We start from the raw sequence: 24318 nt of genomic DNA, 5'->3' as shown, positions 1-24318 counted from the left end.
TCAGTGTTTTAGCTACTTTAGGTTAAAGCTATAGTGCGTAGTTTCTGTCTTCCCCATGAGGAATTCTAAGTTATGATGACAACAACACTGTTCATGCATCCACATGACACAAGCCTTCCGTAATTGCGCAAACGCCCCCACCCCTCCACCACGCTGCTGCTAGTAGGAGGACACGGAGGATATGATGGACTCTTCCGAAGAGTTCATTATCTTCACTCGAGTTTCTGCGCACGAAAGTCGCCAGATGACAACAATTTCTAAACATAGCCATGCTGAGAAATACAGAGAGAATTGTGTGGAGCTGATAGTCTTAATTAGCTTTGTAGCAACTCATTTGGCAATGCATATAATATAAAAAAAGTTATGCACTAAAGCTTTAAAAGTCAGGATATCTCGGCCTCTACTGCTTCGATTTGAACCTTCTTGTTTCTTTAAATCTGCCAACTTTATGGAAGCATACAACTAAATTACTGGAATTATGCCTAATTCAAATGAAATATCTGTGAGATTGTCCTAAACTAAACTGAAATCCTAGTAACTACAACAAAATCACAATTTCATTCTCTTCTTTCTATGGCTAATGTGTAATGTCTGTTTCAGACACCCCATTTCCATAGACACTAAGGGATAAAGGGATCTTACTAACTTGCAACAGTATCTAAGTAGGTAGAAACACGAACACGTTCATAACAGTAACATTTCCATCAGCGATCCACACTTTGAAAAAGGAAAAAAAATAACAGAGCACACACAATTGCTGGTTATGTGAAAGTGTCAGAAAAGGTTTGTATGAGCATATACAAAAGCTTGTGAATACAAAGACCTGCAGAAAATGCATTAGTGTAAACATATACTAAAGTCCAATATAATTCCACAGTTTAAACTATAGAGTTTACTGATTGCTGCAGGAGTTAACCTAAATCTGGCCACTGTGCTCGCTCCATGATGTTGTATTAAATGTTGATGCTACCTGACTGGACTGGACTGACACATTTGTTAAAAGCGTTGCTGCTATTTCGCATTATGATTACGATGTCACATTCAAGGAGCGTAAAAACAGCAAAAAGGTCAACAAAACAACACACTAATGGACCTCCCTCATTTATTCAGTAAAACAGTTTAGACGGTCTATGCTGTAACTTGGGCTTTTGTAATCCCCTTGGGCTTTTGTAATCCACTCATGTATAGTGCCATTAATGTGAGATACAATTAACTATTCAAGCCATTAGTTCATATTTCCTGACACTTGAAAAATGGTTAATTTGAACAACTACCCTTTTTAGGGCTTCATTTATTTAGTGCAGATTCGCAGAGCCACACTTAGTCACTCAGACAGTTACACAATCAGAACTGGGAACCACCATTCAAATGATCAGTTTGGGTTTTGTTGTCATTTATTTCCATGCCCAGATTTATCCTGCCAGTTAAAGAAGGTTCCAGCAACCTTCCAGTTACTCTAACCTTTCAGTTATATTCATAAATAGAAATTCTTATTTCTGGGTTTTCTGCCCAGCAAATTCCACAGAGATCCTACAACATATTGTTACTGTAGCTTGCATAAAAAAAAACAGAATATAACAAGGGACAGGTGGTGAAATAAACTAAAGAGATACATTTTCTCTAAATGTGACAGACCTATCCATCTGTTCTATCATTGAAGACTTGCATCTGAAAAATTACATCTATCATGATGGAGTTTGCACAATTGGACCCATTACAACTAAATGTGATATCCAGCATGGACATGATAACACAGGTTTGGCTTTTCAAAAACTGGTCATAATTTTAGACCTATTATTGTACTCAATACATATATTATAATAAAAAAAGCTTGCTATAAGCAGTATTTATCAGCACCAAACTTCTAAAAGACGCATGCATTTGTTTGGTTACGGTAGATGAAGAGCAGCACATAAATTACACATAAAGAATTCATGTATCGGGGTAGAGCTCAAATAATGGTACTGTTATACATTATACTTTTCTAAAAAATATAATGTGTAATAAATCCTTTGTACTGTATATCATCAGTTTACACTAAATACTTGTGTACACGTTTTAAAGAAATAATCATTGATTTATAAATAAACTTACATTTTGCAGTAAACATGTGATGGAACTAAATAAGAATATTCCTCACTAACACTGCTAACCACTGTTGTCTGTCATGAGTAATACTCAGAACTGAATCACCAGTGTGCATGAGCAGGAACACAAATGAGAGAATGATGGAGAGAGAAAAAGATGAAAGACAGAAAAAAAAGCTTACGCACGGGGTCCCCTCTATATATAATGAGGAGCATAGCATGTTGGTCACCCCCTGATGAAATCATTTTGGAGAACATAATTAAATTCCAGAGTTGTACATACTCATTGAACACAAGATCCGGGGCGAAGTAAAGCATCCTGCCCTTGACGTTCTTGTAGGACCTCCATCCCAGGGCAAACACCATCACCCCCATCCATGAATGTTGAATAACGGTCATTTGGTCGTCCATGTGGAGATTTCTAAAACCTAAAGACAAAGAATCAGCATCATTTAATACAATACATACTCTCTCTCTCTCTCTCTCTCTCTCTCTCTCTCTCTCTCTCTCTCTCTCTCTCTCTCTCTCTCACAAACACACACCCCTTCACGGAGAAACAGCTGATCTCAATTTTAATTCAATGGGGCTCAAAATGGAAAATGCTACAAAATAATATCCAAGGGCTTGGATATCACAGTGAGCACTGTTGGATCAACAGCCAGGAAATAGAAGCAGCATCATACCACACAGGCACTGCCTAGACAAAACTCAGCGTCCTAGCAAGAAGGAGACTTGTGAGGGAAGCCATTAACAATCCAACAATCATTTTCAAGGAACTACAGAGTTCAGTGACTAAGAGTAAAGTGAAGGTGCACCACTCAACCATATCAGGAGCTTTGCATAAAGCTGGCCTGTATGGGAGGGTGGCTAGAAAGAAGCCATTTAAAAAAGAAAAGAAAAGAAAGAAAAATAAAAAAAATATCAAAGAACGTCTGGAGTTTGCCAGCTACTGCAAGTTTGGGAGGAATTCACCTTTCAGCACAAAGCACAAGGCTAAAGCAACACAGGAGTGGTTAAACAACAAAAAGGTAAATGTTCTGCAATGGCAAAGGCAAAGTCCAGATCTCAAACCGATCGAGAATCTGTGGCACTGTTTGAAAATTGCTGTCCACAAGCGTCATCCAACCAACCTGAACAACCTGGAGCAAATCTGCCAGGAAGAATGAGAAGAAATCACTCGCAAACAAAGCTGCAAAGCTGGTAGAGACCTACCCCCAAAGGCTTAAAGCTGCTTTTGCAGCAAAAGGTGGCTCTAATGCAAGTTTTCAAGTTATGTCTTTATACTTGTATTTAATTATTTATTTTACTACATGCATTTTTTTAAACAGTTTCTATTGCCTCTTATCTTGTTTTAGTTTTATTTTATTTATTCTATTGGTTTATCATTTCACTTTTAGCATTTCTATTTCCTGTTTGCATTAGTCTTACTTTCTTATCCCTTGTGGTGTATACTATTGTCTGGTTGTGCTGCAAAATTATCAAAACATTTTCAGATGTTGAAAACCTCAACTAGTGTCCTACCTGGCAATCCTTTTGCCCATTTTACCACTTTGACCAGTTGTCTCTCTCCCAGTTCGTTGAGGCTGGTGAGCAGGCTGGCAGCTGAGTCTGGTTGGCCGTAGTCGTGCCCTGCATTCACGACCTCGGGTTCAATGGACTCCAGGATGTTGAGGAAGACCAGCTGGGAGTTGAAGTTCAGGCCTGATTTAGGAGAGAAATTCTGGATGACCTCTGAAGGGTCCTGAAGAGGATGATCCTCTTCAGGGTTTTTCTGTTGTCCAATCTTCTTCAGTTTACGTGCTACAATCAAAAGCAAGAAATTAAGAATCAGTTCATGTATTATTATTTGTATGCTATTTTGTCACACAACAAGCAAGCCTAGTCTTCAATCTTCAATCCACTAGACTAGCATGGATTTTGCAAATCATTCTAAACGGCATAGCTGATTGATTTTGAATCCAGCTGTCCTTGCTCTAAAGACTTGTCTCTGGAGCCATGATGGATTTTCTGCTTTTGACTTTAAAATCTTTCACTGCACAACTGGACCTATTATAGCCAAATGTGGTGTGCACAATGACCAGCTAATGCTCCAGTGATGATATCACAGGGTTTCCCTTTCAAAACATTTTTACAATCACAGATACTAGTACGAATACTGTATTTATCAGCACTCAGGTCATCATTGTTTAATAACACGATGTGATATGTACGTACGTACATACTATTGGTATTTGTTTTGCCTGTTGAACATTAGAGTGTGCTAAGATTTAATGTAATTCTACATGCCAAACTATCTGTTAGAAATGTATCATACTGCAACTGTGGCTTTTAAATAACCTTTTGAGGGGAAAATCAATTTTACCCAACAATACTCAGACTGATCTACTAATAGCGTCAAAGATATTGAATCATATTCCATTTGAAAGAAAACTCTGAACAGATGAGCCTCATCTGGTGGAAAGGCCTGTGGTCATCATGTATGAGAGCTCGCTGGGGATGTAGTTGTATAAATTATGGTTTTATGTATTACGTTTTTTCTCCCAAGAAGGAATTTCAGAGTGTTGGAAAGGTATCCTTGAGCTTTTACCACTCACTAAATCATACATGTTTGCATTACATTTGTATTTTCTTACGCACTCCAAAGCATATACATGTAAGGATTAAGAGACAACAAAAGGCCAAAAACGAAAAATACTGTTTTAAAAAACAACTCCTGTTCTATCTTGAGCAATGACAAAGCAATTTTGTTTCCCACAAATGCTGAAACTATTGAGGCAGCTGGTCCATATGACAACCTGCACTTACAAACTAAATTGGAGCCAGCCAGATCTTTGATTTGAGAGTAGAATGCCTTGTAGTGTAAGTAGTGATACAACCAGAAAGACGTAATTATTTTCTGTTAAACAGCTGCCAAATACATTTGGTTCTTTAACAGTCAGGATTAAGACCATAACCATTCACTGCACTCAATAACTGACTTTTTTATTTCTACAAGTTTTACGCTTCAGCTCAGCCTGTAATTTCAGAATGACAGCAGCTGTGCTGGAGAGTGAGTGACAGTCAAACATAAATGGTGACTATGTGCTCATTGCATTGAAGAACAGTTCTGTTGTTCACAATAAATCTGTCTTAGCTTTAAGAGGTTAAAAGAAAAACAGAGAATCAATATCTGAGAATGAGGCAACATATTTCTTTAATCAATTTTATCAATGTTGACTGATCGTAAAAAGTAACGGTTAATTGTAATGTGATTGCCTCTTGCAGCTTCTGTGTAGAGAATGTCTCATTAAAACTGCAGCCTGGCTTTTCCAGTTCAGTCGGATAAATATTGAATTGCCAGTTATAGATACGACTTAAGTCAAAAGTGCCAGGGTTGAAAGACAATTGTAGATTATATAAGAAAATAATTGGCAAGTCTCACATTTTCATGTCTGATCCCATGACAAACATTTCAAATAAAAATGGTTGATTAAAAATTCCTCCCCGGGATAATCAATTGTGACACAGGCAGGCATCTGATCTTTGCAGAGTACAGTGTAAATAGGTTGGGTTGAGCTAACCTTAAGATCCAAATGCTTGAGTTAAAGCCAATAGAAACAGGAGGTTGACATCCAAACGTTGGATTTAAGCACGGCCTTTGTTATACTCACAGATTACTACTACAACTACTAATTCTAGTCACTGTTCCATTATCTTTTATTGTGACTGTTACTGCCACTATTCATCACACCCCCAACCGGCACCTTCAGACACCGCCTACCAAGAGCCTGGGTCTGTCCGAGGTTTCTGCCTAAAAGGGAGTTTGTCCTCACCACTGTCGCACTAAATGCTTGCTCTTGGGGGAATTACTGGAATTGTTGGGTCCTTGTATATTATAGAGTGTGGTCTAGACCTACTCTATCTGTAGTGTCTTGACATAACTCTTGTTATGATTCAATACTATAAATAAAATTGAATTGAATTGAATTACATTCAGAGGAAAAATTCATTAATGGAGATGTGGTCAACTAACTGCATAAAGAGTCGGTACACGTTGGCTGACCAGCACTGAGCTGTGGCATCAGTATCATAGATTGTTTCCAGCTAAAACTGACCTCCAGTGAATAAGCTGCGGACGTATCCATTTCAAGCCCATTTTCACTCAAATTGCACATGTAAAATTTATTGCACATTTTCTCCTCAGTATACTCACATTTTTGTTCCCGTTCCCTCTATGTCATTACCCGTCTCATCACCATCATAATCACCATCTTTATCCTAACTATCTTTTTAGGTTGCCAGGTGTGACTTGATTGCACAAAAAACACGAAGGTCAGTTTCGCACTTTTTTCTACCTCTTGAAATGCCTTTTTGCAATGTGGGCCTTTGCAGATCCCACTTTACTCTCACTTTGGTGTCCAGGTTGTAGATGTCATTACATCATTAGCTCAAAAATGTAAGTTGTGTTTCTGGAAGGGAATGAGGGAGATGTGTGTCAGAGAGTCTGACTCAAGGAGAGAGAGAAGTGAGAGAGGTCTGATAAAAAAAAAAAAAACTTCCACAAAGTCTTCTGTCACTTTCTTCTTCACAAACTATCTCCTTCTTCATGTCACGAACAGTAGGCAATTTCTTCTGTATTTTTTAATCGGAGCAAATCTGTGTTTATTTAGCTATATAGTTTAGAGGATATTATAAATCGAAGATAAAACTGACAAATCTGTCTGCTACTTCAGCACCACAGACAGTGCCATGGATTAATCGATACACAGCACAGTTAGGCTATTGACATATCGGAGCAACGTTCGGGCCATAGATTCTAACTTGCACAAACGTCAGTCAAATAAGGGATCAATTAGTCAGGCACACTAGACTAACATATCAACAAAACAACCCCCCTGCCACTGCACTCTCTCAGGCTACTAGGGGATGCAATGTTATCCTGAATTAGTTGACTTTACTAGAAATTTGCGTGGAAACCCGTTGCCTTAAACCGTTTAAGTTTTAACACAAGGTGAAACTTAACAGGTCAAGTTGTATTAACACAGAGCGGTAAGTTGATGCAGTAGACAAATCAAGTTACATTAGTAGTCATTACAACAAATCATTAGTAAACATACATTATTTTTTCTGGAGTCATGTTGTCTAAAATAAGCATGTTAAAGTGACTATATGTAACTTTGGAATGTTTCTGAAACTGTAATTTTTTATCTGATGATCATAAATGACCTGTAACAGCAAACAAGACTAACAGTGAAAGGAACACTGTTTTTATATCGTTTTTATTAATGCCTCTGCCCGGGTCTGATTTTTGCAGCTTTCGGTCTAACACCGGAAAAGCCTGTGTTATTGTATCCAGCCAGGTAAAGGATGGCAGGAGATTTCTTTATATAGGCCTAATTGTATTTAAATTTTATTTTAGAAGTAATCTGATGATGGATGATACTGGGGCAGGACCATCACAGAAAAGAAGGAAATTGGAGAAAATGAGGAAATTAAACGAAGAACAACTAAAACCTAAAAGGGAAAGTGAAAGACAGCTGGCGAAACCGAGTCAATCTTGGTCGGGCTTTTTAACTAAGGAGACAATTACGGGATTGTTAATGATTCAAAAACGTCCCCAAATTGGTCCTCAGGTACATAATATATCTATTTCATTCATAAAATAACTTTACAATGCTTGATGTGGTTGTACGCCAGTAGCCTAGATTAAATTATATCCCCCTTCTGTTTAGTGCTGACATTTTATTCCTTTTAGTCCGTGTTTGTGTTGGCCTACTATTTTCTTTTCCCGTGTCCCCCTGTAGTTATGTAAAGTGTCCTTGGGTTTCATGAAATGCGGGGAAACCATGTTGTGAAACTACGTTGGTTGCTACAACAATCTCTTAATGCTTTGGCTCTTGACACAGTAACAGTGATACCCAGTTTAGCTCACGATACATCTGTGTTACCGTATGCAACACTTGAAATGCAACAATGCATCTGTAACTTATTCTCTTATTGTAAATTAATGATTTTCTGTCTGAGCAAAATATTCATCGCGACTATATGACCTCCCGGTACCGCTAACTCAGTAATATACAGTGGGCAATAAAACACCGTACAGCAGGTGTGGTAAAAACGCTTTTGTCCAAAGCGGCCGCTACAATCAACACAAACTGAAAGTTACATATAGCCACTTTAAGTTAAATATGCAAAGACACATAACACATTTAAAACATTAGGCTACGTATCACTACTAAATAAATAATTTGTTTACATAAATATTGTTTTTCCTTTATAACAGTATAATTTAAGAATAATGTATTCAATACATTTATCCCAAAAAAAACAGAAAGGAAAAAGTTTTCCAATGCATTGTGCTGCATGGAAAGCTTCACTCCAGAGACAGAACAACTAATTTCCAATCTGTGTATATGCTACTGAACGCTTTCTCAATGCCCATAGGTCCCCATCCGGGTCTCGGTCATGGTGCAACAATAAATTTAGATAAACATGAACACTAAATAACCATACAAAACTAAAACCAAGATAACATTAATGCACACCCTAAACATTAACTGAGCATTATTAAAAGACACTTTAACTAGGACAGAAACCATTCAGAACATATTTCTCTTTCTCTTCTATTGCATCTTTGATGGGAGTCACACATGTGCAGTACCTAGGTAAGGGCTAATAGCCAGAAGCAGAGTAGGGCAGGCCCTGACAAGCATGCTAGTGTGATCCAAGACAGACCCACCTCAGCCTTTAACCATGGCTTCAGCTCAGCAATACATGTTCAAACCTGAGTCTGATCCTGAAACACAGGCAGAACAACCCAAACCAGCTTCACAACCTAGACTGGATCAAGACATTTCAGAATGTTAAGTTATTTAAATGTTAAAAAATGAGTCTTTCATACGTAACGTTTTAATTCTGCACTGTCTCCTGGACATGGCGATACAACTATCTAAACTCTTCAGGTCTCCGCTCTAACTAGCTTGGTTTGAGGGTGTGCCACACTAGCAGGTATGCGAGCAATAATGTCTGTTACAAAGTGATGCAAAATGACAGTTTGTGAACAGTGTTTTCTGTGGGACAAGGTAACTCCATTTGGGGTGGACACTTTGTAAACCTTTTACATGCACAGAAAAAGATATATAACATAATAAAGGAAAAGGGAAAAGCCAAAAAGCATCTTTAACATCCTTAGTTATCTCTAATATAATCTGTGCACTGCATACTTAAGCTGATTATTACAAACAACAAATGTGATTTAGTAATGAATAGAGTTTTTAACAAAACATGAAAGAATAAGTAGTGACCACTAAAAAGTAGAATTTCAACTAAATCTGGGTTTACAATGTAAAGAGTTGGTGGCAGGTCAACAAGGGGCATGCATTTAGGTAATTTTGCTAATAAGGGGGATGGCATCACTACTCATATCACCTAATGGTTATGGATATATTAATGTTAATACTTTCAATGCCAAGGCAAGGATAGTTTATGTGAAATAACCCAAATTGGAGTTAAAAAGAAATGAAAAAAAACAACTGTTTAATAATCACTTCAAACTTAATATATCAAAGGCCAGAATATTGACTTGAAACCATAAATTGTAGTTTTGTCTGAAAAATGCAAAATCACTTGTTACATTACTCCAGTGACTTAAAAAAATGTCAAAGCCATTATCTCTGAATGATGGTTATATGGCTTTGTTCAACTTAACACCAAACAGAACGATTAACTAAGAACAAGATTTTACATGTTAACATTTTACACTAACATCACGCTATTATATTACCAATACATTCTCAGTACAGGTCTCATAGCATCACCCCATTATTATCACTGAGCTGTGAGACAGAGGGCTAGATTTATCAAGCCGTTTGCGCCTGTTTCCAGGCGCTAATTGGTCGCAAAGACGGACGTAACCGATGCGGGCTATTTACAAACAGGGCGCACTTGGGTAAAATCGCAGATTGTCTGCCACATGAACGAGAAGAGACAAGTTGCGCTTTCAATATGCGTTCGTGGGAGGGTCGTGGGGAAAGTGGGAGTTCCACCCAAAAAGGTGGGAGGATTAGCGCAAAGTGCACCTAATTATATATTCCGTGGTATTTACAAAGACTGTAAGTAAGAGCGCGCCTCTATTCTGCGGGGGAAATTATCCGCCTCTTAAAAACAGGTCTAAACCAGCCGCAATCGAGTTTCCTCATAGACCTTTATGCCGCTGGTTTTTTAATTTTTAATTTGAGCAAGACGAAGACATAGGCGAGGCTGAAAATATTTTTAACACAAGAATCACACTTTGTCAGTGAACACAACATCATTTAGCGTCACAGATCAAGCAACCATGTAATATTAGAGTTACTGGAAGAAATCAAAGATGAAATTGAATCTCTCACTCAGCGTTCACATTACATTCCAGCAGTTGTTAAACTCCTCGCTACATTAAAAATATTGGCATCAGGATCATTTCAAACAGTCATAGCATCAGCAGTGGGAATATCGCAGCCTGCACTCAGCCGTATCATAGCACAAGTACCGCTTTGCTACAGCACAATTTACGGTATAGTGGGCGGAGAAAGACGCTGATTGCCTGATGGGTGTCAGGGTTGATAAATACTACGCAAAATGTGGAAGCATAGCGTGCGCTATTACCGAACTCGCATAAACAGACGCAGCGCAAACTGCGCTAGTGTTAGTAAATTAGGCCCATAGTGCTGCCCCAGAGCTGCATAGAGTTCAGTGATTCACAGGCACTTTAGTATTGAGTCCTACTTTGTTGCACTGCCCTTTTTTCCATTAAGAAGTTGGAGGAGAATGCCAGCTTGTGTAAATCATTAACTAACTCTCACTCTCTGGTGGTGAAACAGAAGCTGGAGTGGCTATGGATGCATGCCTCACATGTGCCAAAGTGTACGCATTGGGTTAGATACACAATTTGTTCAATAAAATCTATATATAGATATACATGCATTCCAAATAACAGAATGATATGACACAAAGTTTATAATTTAATTTATATGACTTCAAATTAATTTGTGATTTTCCAAAAAAATCTAAATCCAATTAGTCAAACTAGAAGCCACAGTTTCTTTCAGCATTTATGCCTCAGCTATTTACTTTTAAGTATTTTGAGTAAAAACTCTCTGGGATAATGAGACCAAATGTCTAATTTTTCTGCCTCCACTTCTACAAATGATTGTCAAAAAGTTTCAAGTGAATTACATGTCCAGGATGAGAACATAAGTGAAAGGAGGCTCTTTTTAACCACAGCTAGAAAAGGTGTGCTTTTTTACTTACAATCGCAGCATTAGATCACATTTTCCCTCAATGGGTTTGTCAGTGACTGGTGGCAAAATTACCAGCATGTCTGCTGCTTTAATTCACATGTCTCATGTCAGCTTTGTGCTTCCAGCACAATTTTCACCGTTAACAGAATGAGAAAATGGAAGAGAGTGAAAATTGAACACAGGACTAAAATTAGTCCACTACATGTCAATCTTTACAGCCTTATACGACGAACAGGTCTGGTTGACAGTAAGGAGAAGTAAATGGAATAGGTCTAAATTGCATGGCAGCTCAGTCAGGGGCTTGATTATCAGTAACATCCCCTATTGTGATGATGCTGCAATTGAGGAGAGCCAGCTAAGATGTGCAGTGCAGAGAGAATAAAGTACTTGGTCTTTGGGAAACCATGAATAGTTTCACTTTTATGGCTTCACTTTCTCTGTAGTGTGCTTTGTGCATACTGTATGTAGTGCACAGTGTTTATTATAGTCCATACGGCACACATGCATATATTTTTAATGCACACATTCTATCTAATGTGAAATGCAACTGATGATAACAGGTAACACTAGCAAAATAATCAGTGGTTAGTAACACCATAATTAACCACAGCAATAAAACAAAATAAACAATAATGTTTCTTTAAAAGCAGCTTTTAGTATGTTAATCCATCCTACCTCCGAGAGTCATTCCAGCTTCGAAACACTTCTTCAGCCGACAAGACGGACAGTTCTTTCTTCTTAGCTTATCAATGGTGCAGTCGTTTTTGCTCGCACACAGGTATTTCTGTTTGCCTACTTGGACACAGAAACCAGAGGTTACTTGTAGACAAACATCTGTTGAATGATTGAAAATATTAAACACTGGATGTACATGAATCTGTGAACGGGATTCCAGCTGAGATAAAAGGCAACAGGTTTAGCTGTTGAGTACTAGCATCAATGTAGAAAAACTCAGGACCCAAGTGACCCCTTTAACTTCTACCTTCTGCAGCTCTTTTGAAGAAAACCTTGCAGCTGCCACAGGTGAGCGCACCGTAATGGCAGCCAGAGGCCTCGTCTGAACAGATCAGGCACATCCTCTGTGGTGGAAAGAAGAACTCCATGGGAAACATGTGCTCTCTGCCAGCCTCGAACCTGCAGTCAAACACATGAAACAGGACTTCTATAAACCATGAACGGCTACAGTAAAAGACACTCGTTGATGATATATAAAAAAAACTTTAAAAAAAACTGTTTTCTGATCCTCTGTTGATGACTGACATTTGATTGTTGTTTACTGGTATTATATCTGTATAATATCATTATCATTATTTATGTTCATTAGAAGCCATTGTTGATGTTCCTCACTGGGTCACTTCACAGTATTTCCCTACCCCCGCCAAGAAGGTTAGCAGGATTACGGAAAAACTACCGGCCCAGTTTTCATGGAACTTGGTGGTAAGGTGTAGCATGGGCCAAGAAGAAGCCCCTTACATTTTGGAGCATATCAGAATCACAGGGCGGATACACAAATTATTTTTCACTTTCGCTAACATTGCGAGATCACAATATAAAGACTTGGCCGAGGTCTGTGGTCTCAGAGTTCCCTTCTTGTTATTCATTGTTTAGGTATTTCACTTGTTTGTATTCTGGCTTTATTATCTTGTGAAACTAATATAGCCCATTTTAGGATAAATAAAACCTAAACCTGGGCTCATATACCACAGTATGGCCAAACAGTAATTGCTTTTTACTTGTTAAATACTGTCCAAACTGTAACCCCAGAGCAGTTACTGTTCACTCCCCATAACTGGGCTATGGCCTCTAAGTGGACGGGACGAAACATGTGTGGGAAAGATTTCCGAGCCATCCATACAGCCAAGAGGGGAGGGGCTGGAACGATGGGCGCCCAGCTTCAGCCTTGAACACAGAGAGATTGGAAAAGGTTCAGACATAACGTTGCCTCAGTGACGTGCAACTTAGATATCAACGTTCGCTGTAAAAGAGACAAGGGTGAAGCTGAACTGTTTCCTAGGTGATTTTAGGTCACATTAGGGGAATTAGAGAACAAATGGGGACACTGCTGTTACATAGAAATGATTTACACTGTATGTTCGAAATATATAGATAGATATCTCATTCTCTGTCAGATTTGACTATACTTATATTGTAGATTGGCTTTAATATTTCTGTTATAGATTATTATCAAATCCATGTTTAGCCACACCCTTGGAATGTATATAGTTTAATAAATTATTGTATAACAAAATATAAAGACATATGATGCACAAGAGAAAATTAAATAATGTGCAGAAACACATATACTCACTGACCCATACAGATAAATGTTTTCTATTACATTATACTGGTACCAAACCATTTTGTGTGAAACATCTCCACAATGTCTTTATTTACATAAAACGAATGGTCTTTTTCATATTTTAATGGTTTTTAACTATAAATGTCAGTAAAATCTAATTGAAGCCATTGCCCATGCACAATGCTGTTTGATTAATGCAGCAGAGTAGGAGGATTATTGGTACCTCTGTGGGTTCTACTGTATGTACAGTATGCAATAGCAATAGTTTTCTATAATAAACTTTAGAATGGAAAACTTTATAAAGTGTTTTAGGTTGTAGAACCAGGGTTTCAGGACTGCAATTAAATACAATCCGTCAATTAAAATAATACTAGAGAATATTAGATAAAACCAACAATAATAAAACAGATAAAACATGTTGATATATAACAGTGTGCTGGGATTAATGAAAAGCTTTTCTTTTCTTCTTCTTTTTTAAGTTTTGTGAAAAAGATGTCAGTGATTCTGCAGCCTCAGATCTTTAGGCAGGGAGTTCAGATCTGAGGGGCCCTGACTGTAAACGTTGGTCACTTTTAGCCTTGAACCAGGACAGGAATAGCCAGCAGAGCCCTGCCTGAAGATCCAATGCTGCTGCATGAGCCACTTCCATGATTGTAAATAAATGTCAATGAGCTATTTGAAATACATGCTTTCTTGCACAGATTTGCTTCAGCTTGTTTCATTTTTATTTGTTTGCCTCATTTCACTCTGTATTATTTGCTAAAACTAATATGCATTCATGAAGATTTTGAAGTCAAAGTAAGCTTGTGAGCTTGGAAACTGTGTTTATCCTTGGGCTAAATAGTTAACATCTGTTTCACTCATTTGTGAGGTAACAGCATGTAGTTGCTTCTTAGTCAGAGGACAGGGTGGTCAATCATATACTGCAAGTGCACCAACATTATCACTAGCTAGCGAGCTTTCTTCATTGAATTCCTGTACTGTGCATTCCTCTCGCTGAAATTTGCGCTCACTGTTCATGATGAAGTGCTCTGCTCCCAGTCCACACTAGATATAATTCACTTCACTCCACACAATGATGAGTCCAAACTGGAGGCATACAGGGTCCACTTCTTACTCTGCTCTGTGCTAAATCCCCTTTTGGTCTTAAAATCAGGTTGGTTAAAGATAAATTAATCACTGTCTGTTTGTGTGACAATTACAATTAGAAAGTTTAAGTACAGCACAATGCCACAAGACCAGTGTGGCCGCACTGTCAGCTAGAGTCCCAGTATTCAAACAAAACTACACATAACTGCCATGCCATGTACGCTCAATCAGCTGTGCCAGAATGTAGTGGTTAAAGAAGAATTCAGATCTTTCACTTACAGTAAGTTGAAGCAGCAAATACTCCACCTCAAGTCCTGTTTTCAAAACCTTACTCAAGTAATAGTGCGTAAGTGTTATCAGCTAAATGAACTTGAAACTTGAATACATGATGTTTTTGAATTAACATTACTGCTGCATTAATGTGTATGTTGCAATTTACTGCTCTAAATGTTTAAGGTTGTGCTAATTTTAACTCCTTTATGTTCTGTTGGGCAGTTTCATCTACAGCAATGCATCCTATTCTATAAGATCATCACATGTGCAACACATCCTCATACCTAAACAACATTATAGGTCTATTTTATCGATTTGTAAATGGACTGTGTTTATATAGCGCTTTTCTTGTCTTAACGACAACTCAAAGTGCTTTTACATAGTACAGGAACCATTCACACACTGTTGGCTAAGGCTGCCATACAAGCTGCTCATCAGATGAATACACACATTTACACACCGATAGCGCAGCATTTGGTGTCTTGCCCAAGGACACTTTGAAATGGGACTACAGGGTCAGGGATTGAACCACCATCCTTCCTATTGGTAGGCAACCGCTCTAACACCTGAGCCACAGCCGCCCCAATTTCCCCAATTTCAAGCCAGTAAACCTGCCTCTTGAAACAAGCTGCAGGACTTGAGGTGATAAGCAAGAGGAAACCTGTACCTCTCAGCACTCCAGTGTCTTTATGCTTATGCACTTGGTGACATCCTGCTCACCAAGTCTAAACTGAATAAACCATGATCTGAGACAGAGGTCTGGCTCAGGACATCTGTCAATGATCAATCATATCTCTCTCTTTCCCAGTGCAATCCCTATTTTTACCCATTGCAATCCAAATATTCAATAAAGACAAATTACCATAAAAATATAAGCAGCATGCCCATTTTGCCATTAGGCAAAGCATGTTTAGGACTCGATGTCTTATTGATTGAAACAGAAAAAACTTAGATCACAGTGTTTCTCTGTGTCCTCACATTAAGAACACCACTGATTACTGTTTGATCTATATTCCTTGCTTAGATGTTTCTAATTTAGTAACATAAACAAGCCATATGGTTGTTTGGTTTGGAGCATGTTGGCACTTATGTACTACACTCTAATAGCCAACATTGGTGTCATTGTTCTCAAATGAGGCAAACAAATGAAAATCCAACAACCTGAAACAAACAGAAGCAAATCTAATCAAGGAAGCATGTATTTCAAGCAGTTCATTGATATTTATCTGGTCAACAATCACTATCAATGATTCACCAGCGCAGTGAAATCACAGACAGTTGGAGAAAAGCATGATGCCTTAGTCTGGGGTACACATGGTACCTTGTGTCCGTCGGTGAACATGTCCACTCTGTGGCCTTTGTATTCCTGGAAGCAACACTCAGATTTGGCAGACCATGCAAATAATTTATAACGTTGAGAAAATGTCAAACCCAACACTAACAACGCATGTGAAAAGCTTTGGATACATTTGTAAAATGATCAGCATGCATCTGAAGTTGTCACAGATTTTTTTTTTTTAAACCGCTTACTTCCACTTCAAACCCAATTGGAATCAAACATTATTTTCTGTAATTTTGTGTGTATTCTGTATTTCTGAAAACAATCAAACTAATTCAGTGAGAATATTCTCCTACAAGAAAACTCGAGTTATGCTTGCACACAAAACCGTATATCAGAAGACAAACAACACATTTCAGTGATACACATATTTTGACTGGATGCATTCTGAAATAGTTGTATTAAAGAATATAATCACACTTTCTTAATTTGTGTTCAAATGGATGTTATGTTATGTTATGAGCAGGTGCTGCAGACAAAACCCTGAAAACAATATTTCTTTATGTTTGATGAAAAAGCATGCAAGGACGAAAAAAATTGTTCTTCAGAATTTTGTGAATTTTGATGTTTAACAAATCTTACAGATATTATTACTTTATCTATTTTATTTACAGTGTTAGCTTTCATAAAGCATGGCTTCATAATGGGGAATTACTCAAAATAAAGGAACATGTTTACAACAATTTATTTTAACAAGGGCTCTTTCCACTCTCTTCTCCTCAATTAGAAGGAACTTCGTTTTAAAATTTTGTCAGTAATTATTGCAAAGCATTTATTAAAAGTAGCCTAATAATGTCGTAAAATACACTTTTGTAAAAATAAGAGAATAAATGTATTCCTTGTTATTTAAAAAAAAACATATATAACAAACAACTGTCTTTAAAAAACATTTTTTTAAGCAGAATGAGAGCCTAAATCTATCTAGATGATGACGTTTAGGTTATATTATGAGAAAGTGTTGCATTTTGTTGCCATTAAAATGTCAATATACTAAAAAACGTCTAATTTATGTGGGAGTAACTCTACAGATGACAGACATTCATGTCTGGGTCATATTAAGGTTAGACTGTGGTCACATTGGAGATGGCTAGCACTAAATAAGGATCAGAGTGTAAATGTGTTGCAATATATTCTAGAAGTTAGAACAAACTCCCCCTTCTCTGCTCTCTAAATATTAGGCTATTTCAGCTTTTTTATCACATACTACAATCTTATTATTATTATTATTATTATTATTATTATTATTATTAATTATTATTAGTAGTAGTAGTAGTATTACTTACCTGGTGTCATTGTAGGCGACATCTAGCCATTCGCCAACTTCAGTCTTCACGTAGTTGGGGTTGGGATAAGGCGGCCTCAGCATCCCGCCAGGGTACCACTGCTGAGGACGGATGACGCTCCTTTCATGTGGATTACATACGAACGCGGTGTTGGCCCCTGTGCTCTGTACATCCATGCACTGCCTCGGGCCCCAACACTGAGTGTTGTACTTCTCATTAAAGGTGTAATGACTGCCCCACAATGCCCCGGCAGATTCACCGGTGTCCTCACATTCCACTTTGACGCTGTATTGTTCTGGCTGATAACCCCCGAACTTGTTCTCCATGGCTTCCCCAAAGTCTATCGCTTCGTCGGGTGGCTTGTAAATTCGGCACGGTCGCTCTGTAGCCGTCTGACCGAAGTGTGCCAAGTTACCTGGCGCGGATGTGGCATAAGAACAAGACGCGGCACGCGCTCTGTCTAGATGATCTATCCCTTCTGAAGTTGTGTCATCAGCCTCGCAGACCAGTGTGAAGTTCTGCTCGTCCACAGATGTCCGAGAGGAGGTAAGGTGTTGAAGACGCGCATCAGTCTCTGAACTTTTGAACATTTCCACCAGTTGCTTCTGGCCGTGCAGGGGACGCTCGGGGCACGTGTAGTACTCGGTGACAGCACCCTGAGCTCCGGGGCACTTCAGAGGCACGGCTCCGACTCCGAAAAAATACTCTCCTCTCATTTGGTCATTTGCGGCACGCGGGGGCAGAGCAACGTCCATGTCGCTCAGTCCCAGCGACACGGACACAGCTTTGCACAGCTCCCTGGTTGTTTCCGAGATTGTGGCGCAGGCAGAAAAAGAGCGACTGTCGCCCACACGGCAATCAGCGTTTAACAACTCCTCATGAGGAGCAGCAGCTGTCTGGCAGCAGGGTTTTTCCATGTCACAGGCTAGCGGGCTAATGTGTCCGGAGCCGTAAACGTTTGCGTCCATACTGTCGGGTTCTGTCAGTCCACCGACACCGTTTTCTGTTGAGTTTTTATTAAAACAGACCCGACTTTCTTCAGTTTTTAGCGCCATGCTGGGAGCGCTCACAACGTCGCCTGTCTTTTTTTTCTCCCCACTTGGCCACATTTTGGTCCGAGATAACTGTCGGTTAGTTTGGCTCATTTCCCAGAAAGTGTTTACTTGGCCAAGATACCGAACTTTGCACGACAAAGGTCTCTTCAACCCCCACGTTGGGGAAAAAACAGTTTTAGTAAAGGTGCTAAGTGAGCTACAGCAGTCACAAACTCCTCCTTAACTGATCAGTGTCATTCGCTCAAGGTGGGTTTGATGGGAAGGGAATCCAGGAGAGGACTTTTGTATCCGTCAAACGCGAGCACTTCTCCCACTGAAATAAAAGCAGAGCGCTGAATGATTTATTTGTCAAATGCTTAAATGCGGAAGAGAGATGAGAAATCACGTTGCTATTTAGGCCTACATCATGTGTGTTTCATACAAAGCAAACCCGTCATTTATGTAGGCCTACTACATGTTTATTGACTCTCTGCGACTTCCTCGGGGCACGAGCCTATTTCCCATTCAGCCCGAATACTCTTCAGTTTCTGTTTTTACTCCCCAATTAAAAATTGATTGTTGATGTTAATCATTTTCCAGAGGTGTTTTCACAGTGCCCCACAGTTTGCATGCTGCTATTAGGCCAGTGGTCAGTTCAGATAATACAGATGTTACACCTGCTAACATCTGCAAAGGTCTGTCATCAATAGCACAGTCAGAATCCAGAAGGCCTATACACAGCCATATGAATTAATGGGTCAAAGGGACATGCCATCTTGTATTTTAGTGGGATTTATCAAAATAAGATGATATTTCATTTCAAACAGGAACGTTTTGTGGGCTACATTCAGTAATGTACAACATATTTTCTATCAGACATGGATCAGAGATGATTTACAGAGCCATCCATTAAATATTAAGAAAAGCAAAAATGATACAGTTGTCACCGCACATTAAATTCAAGAATTATGGGAATTCAGGGCTTATTTGCTATCCCCTTAAACTCCCTTTAATGTTTGTCCTTTACTGTGCAGGAAGATGTGTGTACACATCTTTGTTTTGTTTTCACATTCATCTGCTGAAGGAGGAAAGTTTCATTTTGCACACCTTATATCTGAGTTTAAGACATATACTATTAAAGGATTTTGTGACATCACAACATCTTAACATCCTAATATTCACCTTAATGTGATGTGGAAACTTAAAGGCTCCACTGGGCATACACCGAGAATGGACTAAATTCAATTAAATTCAATTTTATTTATAGTATCAAATCATAACACGAGTTATCTCGAGACACTTTACAGATAGCCCCAACAATTACAGTAATTCCCTCAAGAGCAAGCAGTGCGACAGTGGTGAGGAAAAACTCCCTCTAGGGAGTAGGCGGTGTCTGACGGTGCCGGTTGGGGATGCGATGAACAGTGGCAGTAACAGCTTGGGTCCAGTATAACTTTTGAAATAAACACTTTTTGCATATTCAAAGATTCAGATTTTTCAATGAGGAAGAGGGAGTAGTTGTAATAATTTAAACAAGGTCACTGAACGTTTTGTGGAAAAAACATATCAGACTCACATTATTACTCAAAGCAGAGCATTTTTATGTCTCAACCCTTACAGTGTAAATACATGTTTTTTCAAACATATATACATATGTACTCATATACTGTATATCAGAATTTGTTTTAATTAATTAATATTTGTTAGCATATCCTGTTATATCCTGTTGTTCAACTTCTCATAGACTGACACATACCAAACTCAAACTAGTTAGCACAGTCATTACCGCAACATGGCTGTGCGCACTCTGCGCTCCACTGTTTTGGGATAGACAGAAATGGAATCTCCAGCATTTTTTGTGGGAGTTCTTCAGTTGAAGAAGTTCTGTCTCTACATTACTTTTAGAGCACCCATCAGCTTTTGGAACTTCCTTTTCTCCAGCCATGGCCACAACAGCTGAAGGCCAAGGATTTTCTGGGAAACGCTTGTCAGATCTTCTGGCTCTCAAGTTAGAAACTTGGCCAGAAAAAAAAAATTGCTGTTGCAACAGCAAGGTCGAGGCAGTTGAGGTAACTAAATGAGTTTCCCTCATAAGTCCTAACATCTCTTGGCACCGCTACCTGGACAGTATTCTGACATTTGTCACAGTCAGAGCTCATGTCATATGACTTAGTTTCGTCATTCTCATGCTTTTAAATTGTTCATACATGGCACATGAAATTCCTCATCATCAGGTACCCTACATCTTCCTTTCCAGAGCTGCTGTCATCAAAACCTTCCAATATGAACCTGACACCCAGGTGCTGCATCATCATGATGTGACAATAAGCTAATATAAACAAACTTTTTCATCATTATTCATAGTAACAGTGAGACACGAGCGCCATCATGAGACCAAGCAGGAAAACATTACCTGCTTTTCACTTACATTATGTCAAATGCTTGTTTCAAATGACAGTCACATCACATGATTCATGATGTTCAAACTGATGCTCACTGATGCTTCACCTCTGGCACAATAAGAAGCCAGAGGTGAAGTTAAAACCCAGCACAGTGCTATAAATATTATTTCTATATAAAAGACATATAAAAGAATTAAAAAAAATATTTCCCCTTGTACATTTGTCATTTTGCATACTGTACAGGGATATACAGCCTAAGAAACATGAATAAAAGTTTTCTGACAAACGTTTTAAGCATGTTTTTTAGACAATATTTATTCATCATCATCATCATCATTATTATCATCATTGTCATTATCATTATCACATAGATTTATTGTGCATTTATGGGATAGAAACTATGAAATTAGTCAGGTGTCTTGTCAATGTATAGATGCTATAATTTCTACAAACCAGATATCATTTTTCTTTCTGTTTTCAGTGCCCCAAATCTGACAACCCTTTTCAGCAAGAAACATGCAGAAAAAAAGACTAAAAAACTTCAAAAGGCTTTGTGTGACTATCTTTACAGCGGGCTGGACTAAGAACAACGAATCACAGACGACAAAAAGAAAACCAGCAGTATGAGCATCTCTCCGTGATGAACTGAACAACTTCCATGCACACTTTGAGATCCACTCTCCGGCTTTTTGCATACAGGCCAGTTAGATCTACTGACAACACCATCTCCCTCTCCCTCAACACTGCCCTCTCCCACCTGGACCAGAGGAACACATATGTGAGAATGCTGTTCATCGGCTATAGTTCAGCATTCAACACCATTGTGCCCTTTAAGTTTGTCACCAAGCTTCGAGACCTGAGGTTCAACACGTCTGTGATTGATCTGGTGGAGCTCTACACCCAGCAATGTAAGAAGAAGGCCAACAGGATTATCAGAGACCCAAATCATCCCAGCCATTAACTGTTCTGCCTGCTGCTGTCCGTCAGACGGCACCGAAGCATTCGGTAGCACAATAACATACATTGCCACAGCAGTGACATGTTTGGAAGTCTGGGGGTTTTCCCGGCTCGTGCTGTGTCCTTGATGCTGTGAATTTGTTTTGACACTGATCATGACAGTGGTTCTGAAGGTTGTTTTTCTCATGAGGTTGAGTACTGATGTTAACTTTTCTTTAAGGATGGCCTTCACAGAGTTATATCTCCCTAATCTGACCATTCTACCCATTGCCAGCTGGGAGAAGATGACTCGGCGTTGGAGGCAGCCTTCTGTCACTCTGACACTTAAATACAGTCGTATTTCATGAGCTTTATCAGATTTAGATGTATTGTCCCAGATGGATATTTGTTTCCACAGTCAGTGCAAATAGCAACATATAGATACACACAGCCACATACAAATATAGTCAGTACACAAAATCTCAATCAATGCATTCATCTACCCAGCTCACAACAGTGTCAGCGAGGCAGATTGTTCAGGGCTGCTATTGCAGTGTCTCTTAAAATATGCTGGCATTTGTCCTGCAGCTCTCCCATAAAAGGTGAAGGCTTCTCTTAGTTGGTGGAACCCTTCAAATAGCTTGCAACACCAAGACTCCATGTGAGGTAACTATCATACAACAGAAGTTGTTCTTGCCATGGAAGAGCTTACAAAATTTGTAGAATAAGCTTATTTGGCACTCTCTTGTCAAACAGTTTACATATTGTTGGTCAGCCCCGAGACTGCTCTGAAAATCACAATGTGAACAACAGTTAAGATGTTGCTGTTTGTGTTTTTGTCTTGTTGTCTTGTCTGTTGACAGCTACTGACTTCAAGCAATACTAGAATAACTACAGCGAACCTGCTGAAGCAAAGTGCTTTAGACAGTCAACTCTTTAAAACATATAACATAGAAGTCTAGAGACAAGGGTTGCAAAAGGTACATTTTCCAAGGGAAGCTAAGCTTGTGAATTTTGGAACAATTGAACAATTCCAATAGTTAAAGATAATTATGTAATATGTCTGCATTAAAATATCTAAAACTACTATACCTATTACTTGAATTGTAACCATGCTCTGCATTCAGCAGCACACTCTTTCATCACAGCAAAGTGCACGGTTTATAAACTTTTAACACATTCTGATAGTTTTTGCTAGGTAGCTGGGGGATGTACCTTAATTGGATGTTCACTTTAAATCCAAAGTTTGCACATGGCCTACATTGTCGGCTCAAATTAGAAAAGTACCTTTCCCCATTAGTTAACTTGCTAGCTAACTCACCACAAAGCACATTTCACATTGTATGTATATGACAAACTGATGGGTTTTTTTTATTACAAAAATGAACAAAGGGCTTATTCTTCAGAGAGTTAATTGATTGATAAATTGATTATTTCATTTCTATTATAGAAGGGTTTAAAATTATGTCTATTTATCATATGGCGAAAGGTTTGTTTCCATCTGCAAATGTAAAAACAGCTTGTGCATATTACTCAAACATAACCCATATATTCCATACATTCTCTATTCCTGTTATTTCCAGTTAATTCCCATAAATTGCTTTTGGATCCCATGGAATGTTTCCACCTTCTCAAAAAATACTATATATTATATACAGTTTTAAATGTTATCCAGGATGATATGGTCAGCTAAGGCTCTGCTGCACAGGCATCTTACTATACGTCTTTGTGCTAGCACCAAAACATGAGCTGCCCAATCAATCAAAATCTTCTGAGACGCAACTCCAATCTGAAAAATCTTACTCACGTAGACACAGCAGCTTGTTGCTTTTCATTGTATTTTCTTGCAATCCATCACTGAACTATTCAAGTGAAAACCATCAGAAAAAGTAAAATCCAATGGCCAGCATGCACTCGTTCAGATAAAGATGTAAATGCATGTTGTTGCACATCAACCCTCTTTGCCTTCTTATGTTTCCATCCAGTTGTTCTTTGATCTCAACTATCCAATAAAGCCAAAAGCCCTGTTCTTGAGTACACTGAACTTTGAGCCGCGTACGTTAATAGATAAAGAACCAACATGAAAACATCAACTCTTTTGTCTTAACCAACTGAAAACAGAGTCGGTTAGTTGACATGATTATGAAGCTTGATTTATAATATGAAGAAGAAACATAAAGTTAGTTTTATAGGTTACATTATCAGTAACCTAGGGCCACAAGTGTAAGTGTTTGGGTGTTATAGCATCAAAAACCCTCACCGATGGGACCAAGCCTTGGCTCGTTACGAAGCAGTACATGTAGGCCAAGGATCCCTCCT

General features: G+C 38.6%; 1 protein-coding gene and 1 long non-coding RNA gene across 4 annotated transcripts in view; one reads left to right on the top strand and one right to left on the bottom strand.

The window, feature by feature from the left end:
- Positions 1-23918, bottom strand: part of LOC120543986 (androgen receptor-like) — a 31949-nt gene extending 8031 nt beyond the window's left edge. Inside the window, exons 1-6 of one of the 3 annotated variants that reach the window (XM_039777447.1) lie at positions 23807-23918; positions 17628-18995; positions 12327-12478; positions 12020-12139; positions 3609-3887; positions 2371-2515 (exon numbers count right to left, since the gene is read on the bottom strand). In XM_039777447.1, the coding sequence (XP_039633381.1) occupies positions 2371-2515; positions 3609-3887; positions 12020-12139; positions 12327-12478; positions 17628-18772 (1841 nt within the window). In that variant the 5' untranslated portion in view covers positions 18773-18995; positions 23807-23918. Of the gene's footprint in view, positions 1-2370; positions 2516-3608; positions 3888-12019; positions 12140-12326; positions 12479-17627; positions 18996-23806 lie in introns of those variants that run through there. The other 2 variants (XM_039777448.1, XM_039777449.1) reach the window with 2 other exon arrangements.
- On the top strand, positions 18064-24043 carry LOC120543987. The gene is made up of 2 exons (XR_005636421.1): positions 18064-18173; positions 21545-24043. It is a non-coding gene; the product is annotated as an uncharacterized LOC120543987 (long non-coding RNA).
- Positions 24044-24318: the final 275 nt, after the last annotated feature.

This window comes from Perca fluviatilis, chromosome 16 (assembly GCF_010015445.1).
Source record: "Perca fluviatilis chromosome 16, GENO_Pfluv_1.0, whole genome shotgun sequence".
NCBI lineage: Eukaryota > Metazoa > Chordata > Actinopteri > Perciformes > Percidae > Perca > Perca fluviatilis.
Note: the sequence above shows the minus strand (reverse complement) of the source record. Positions and strands in the feature narration are given on the sequence as shown.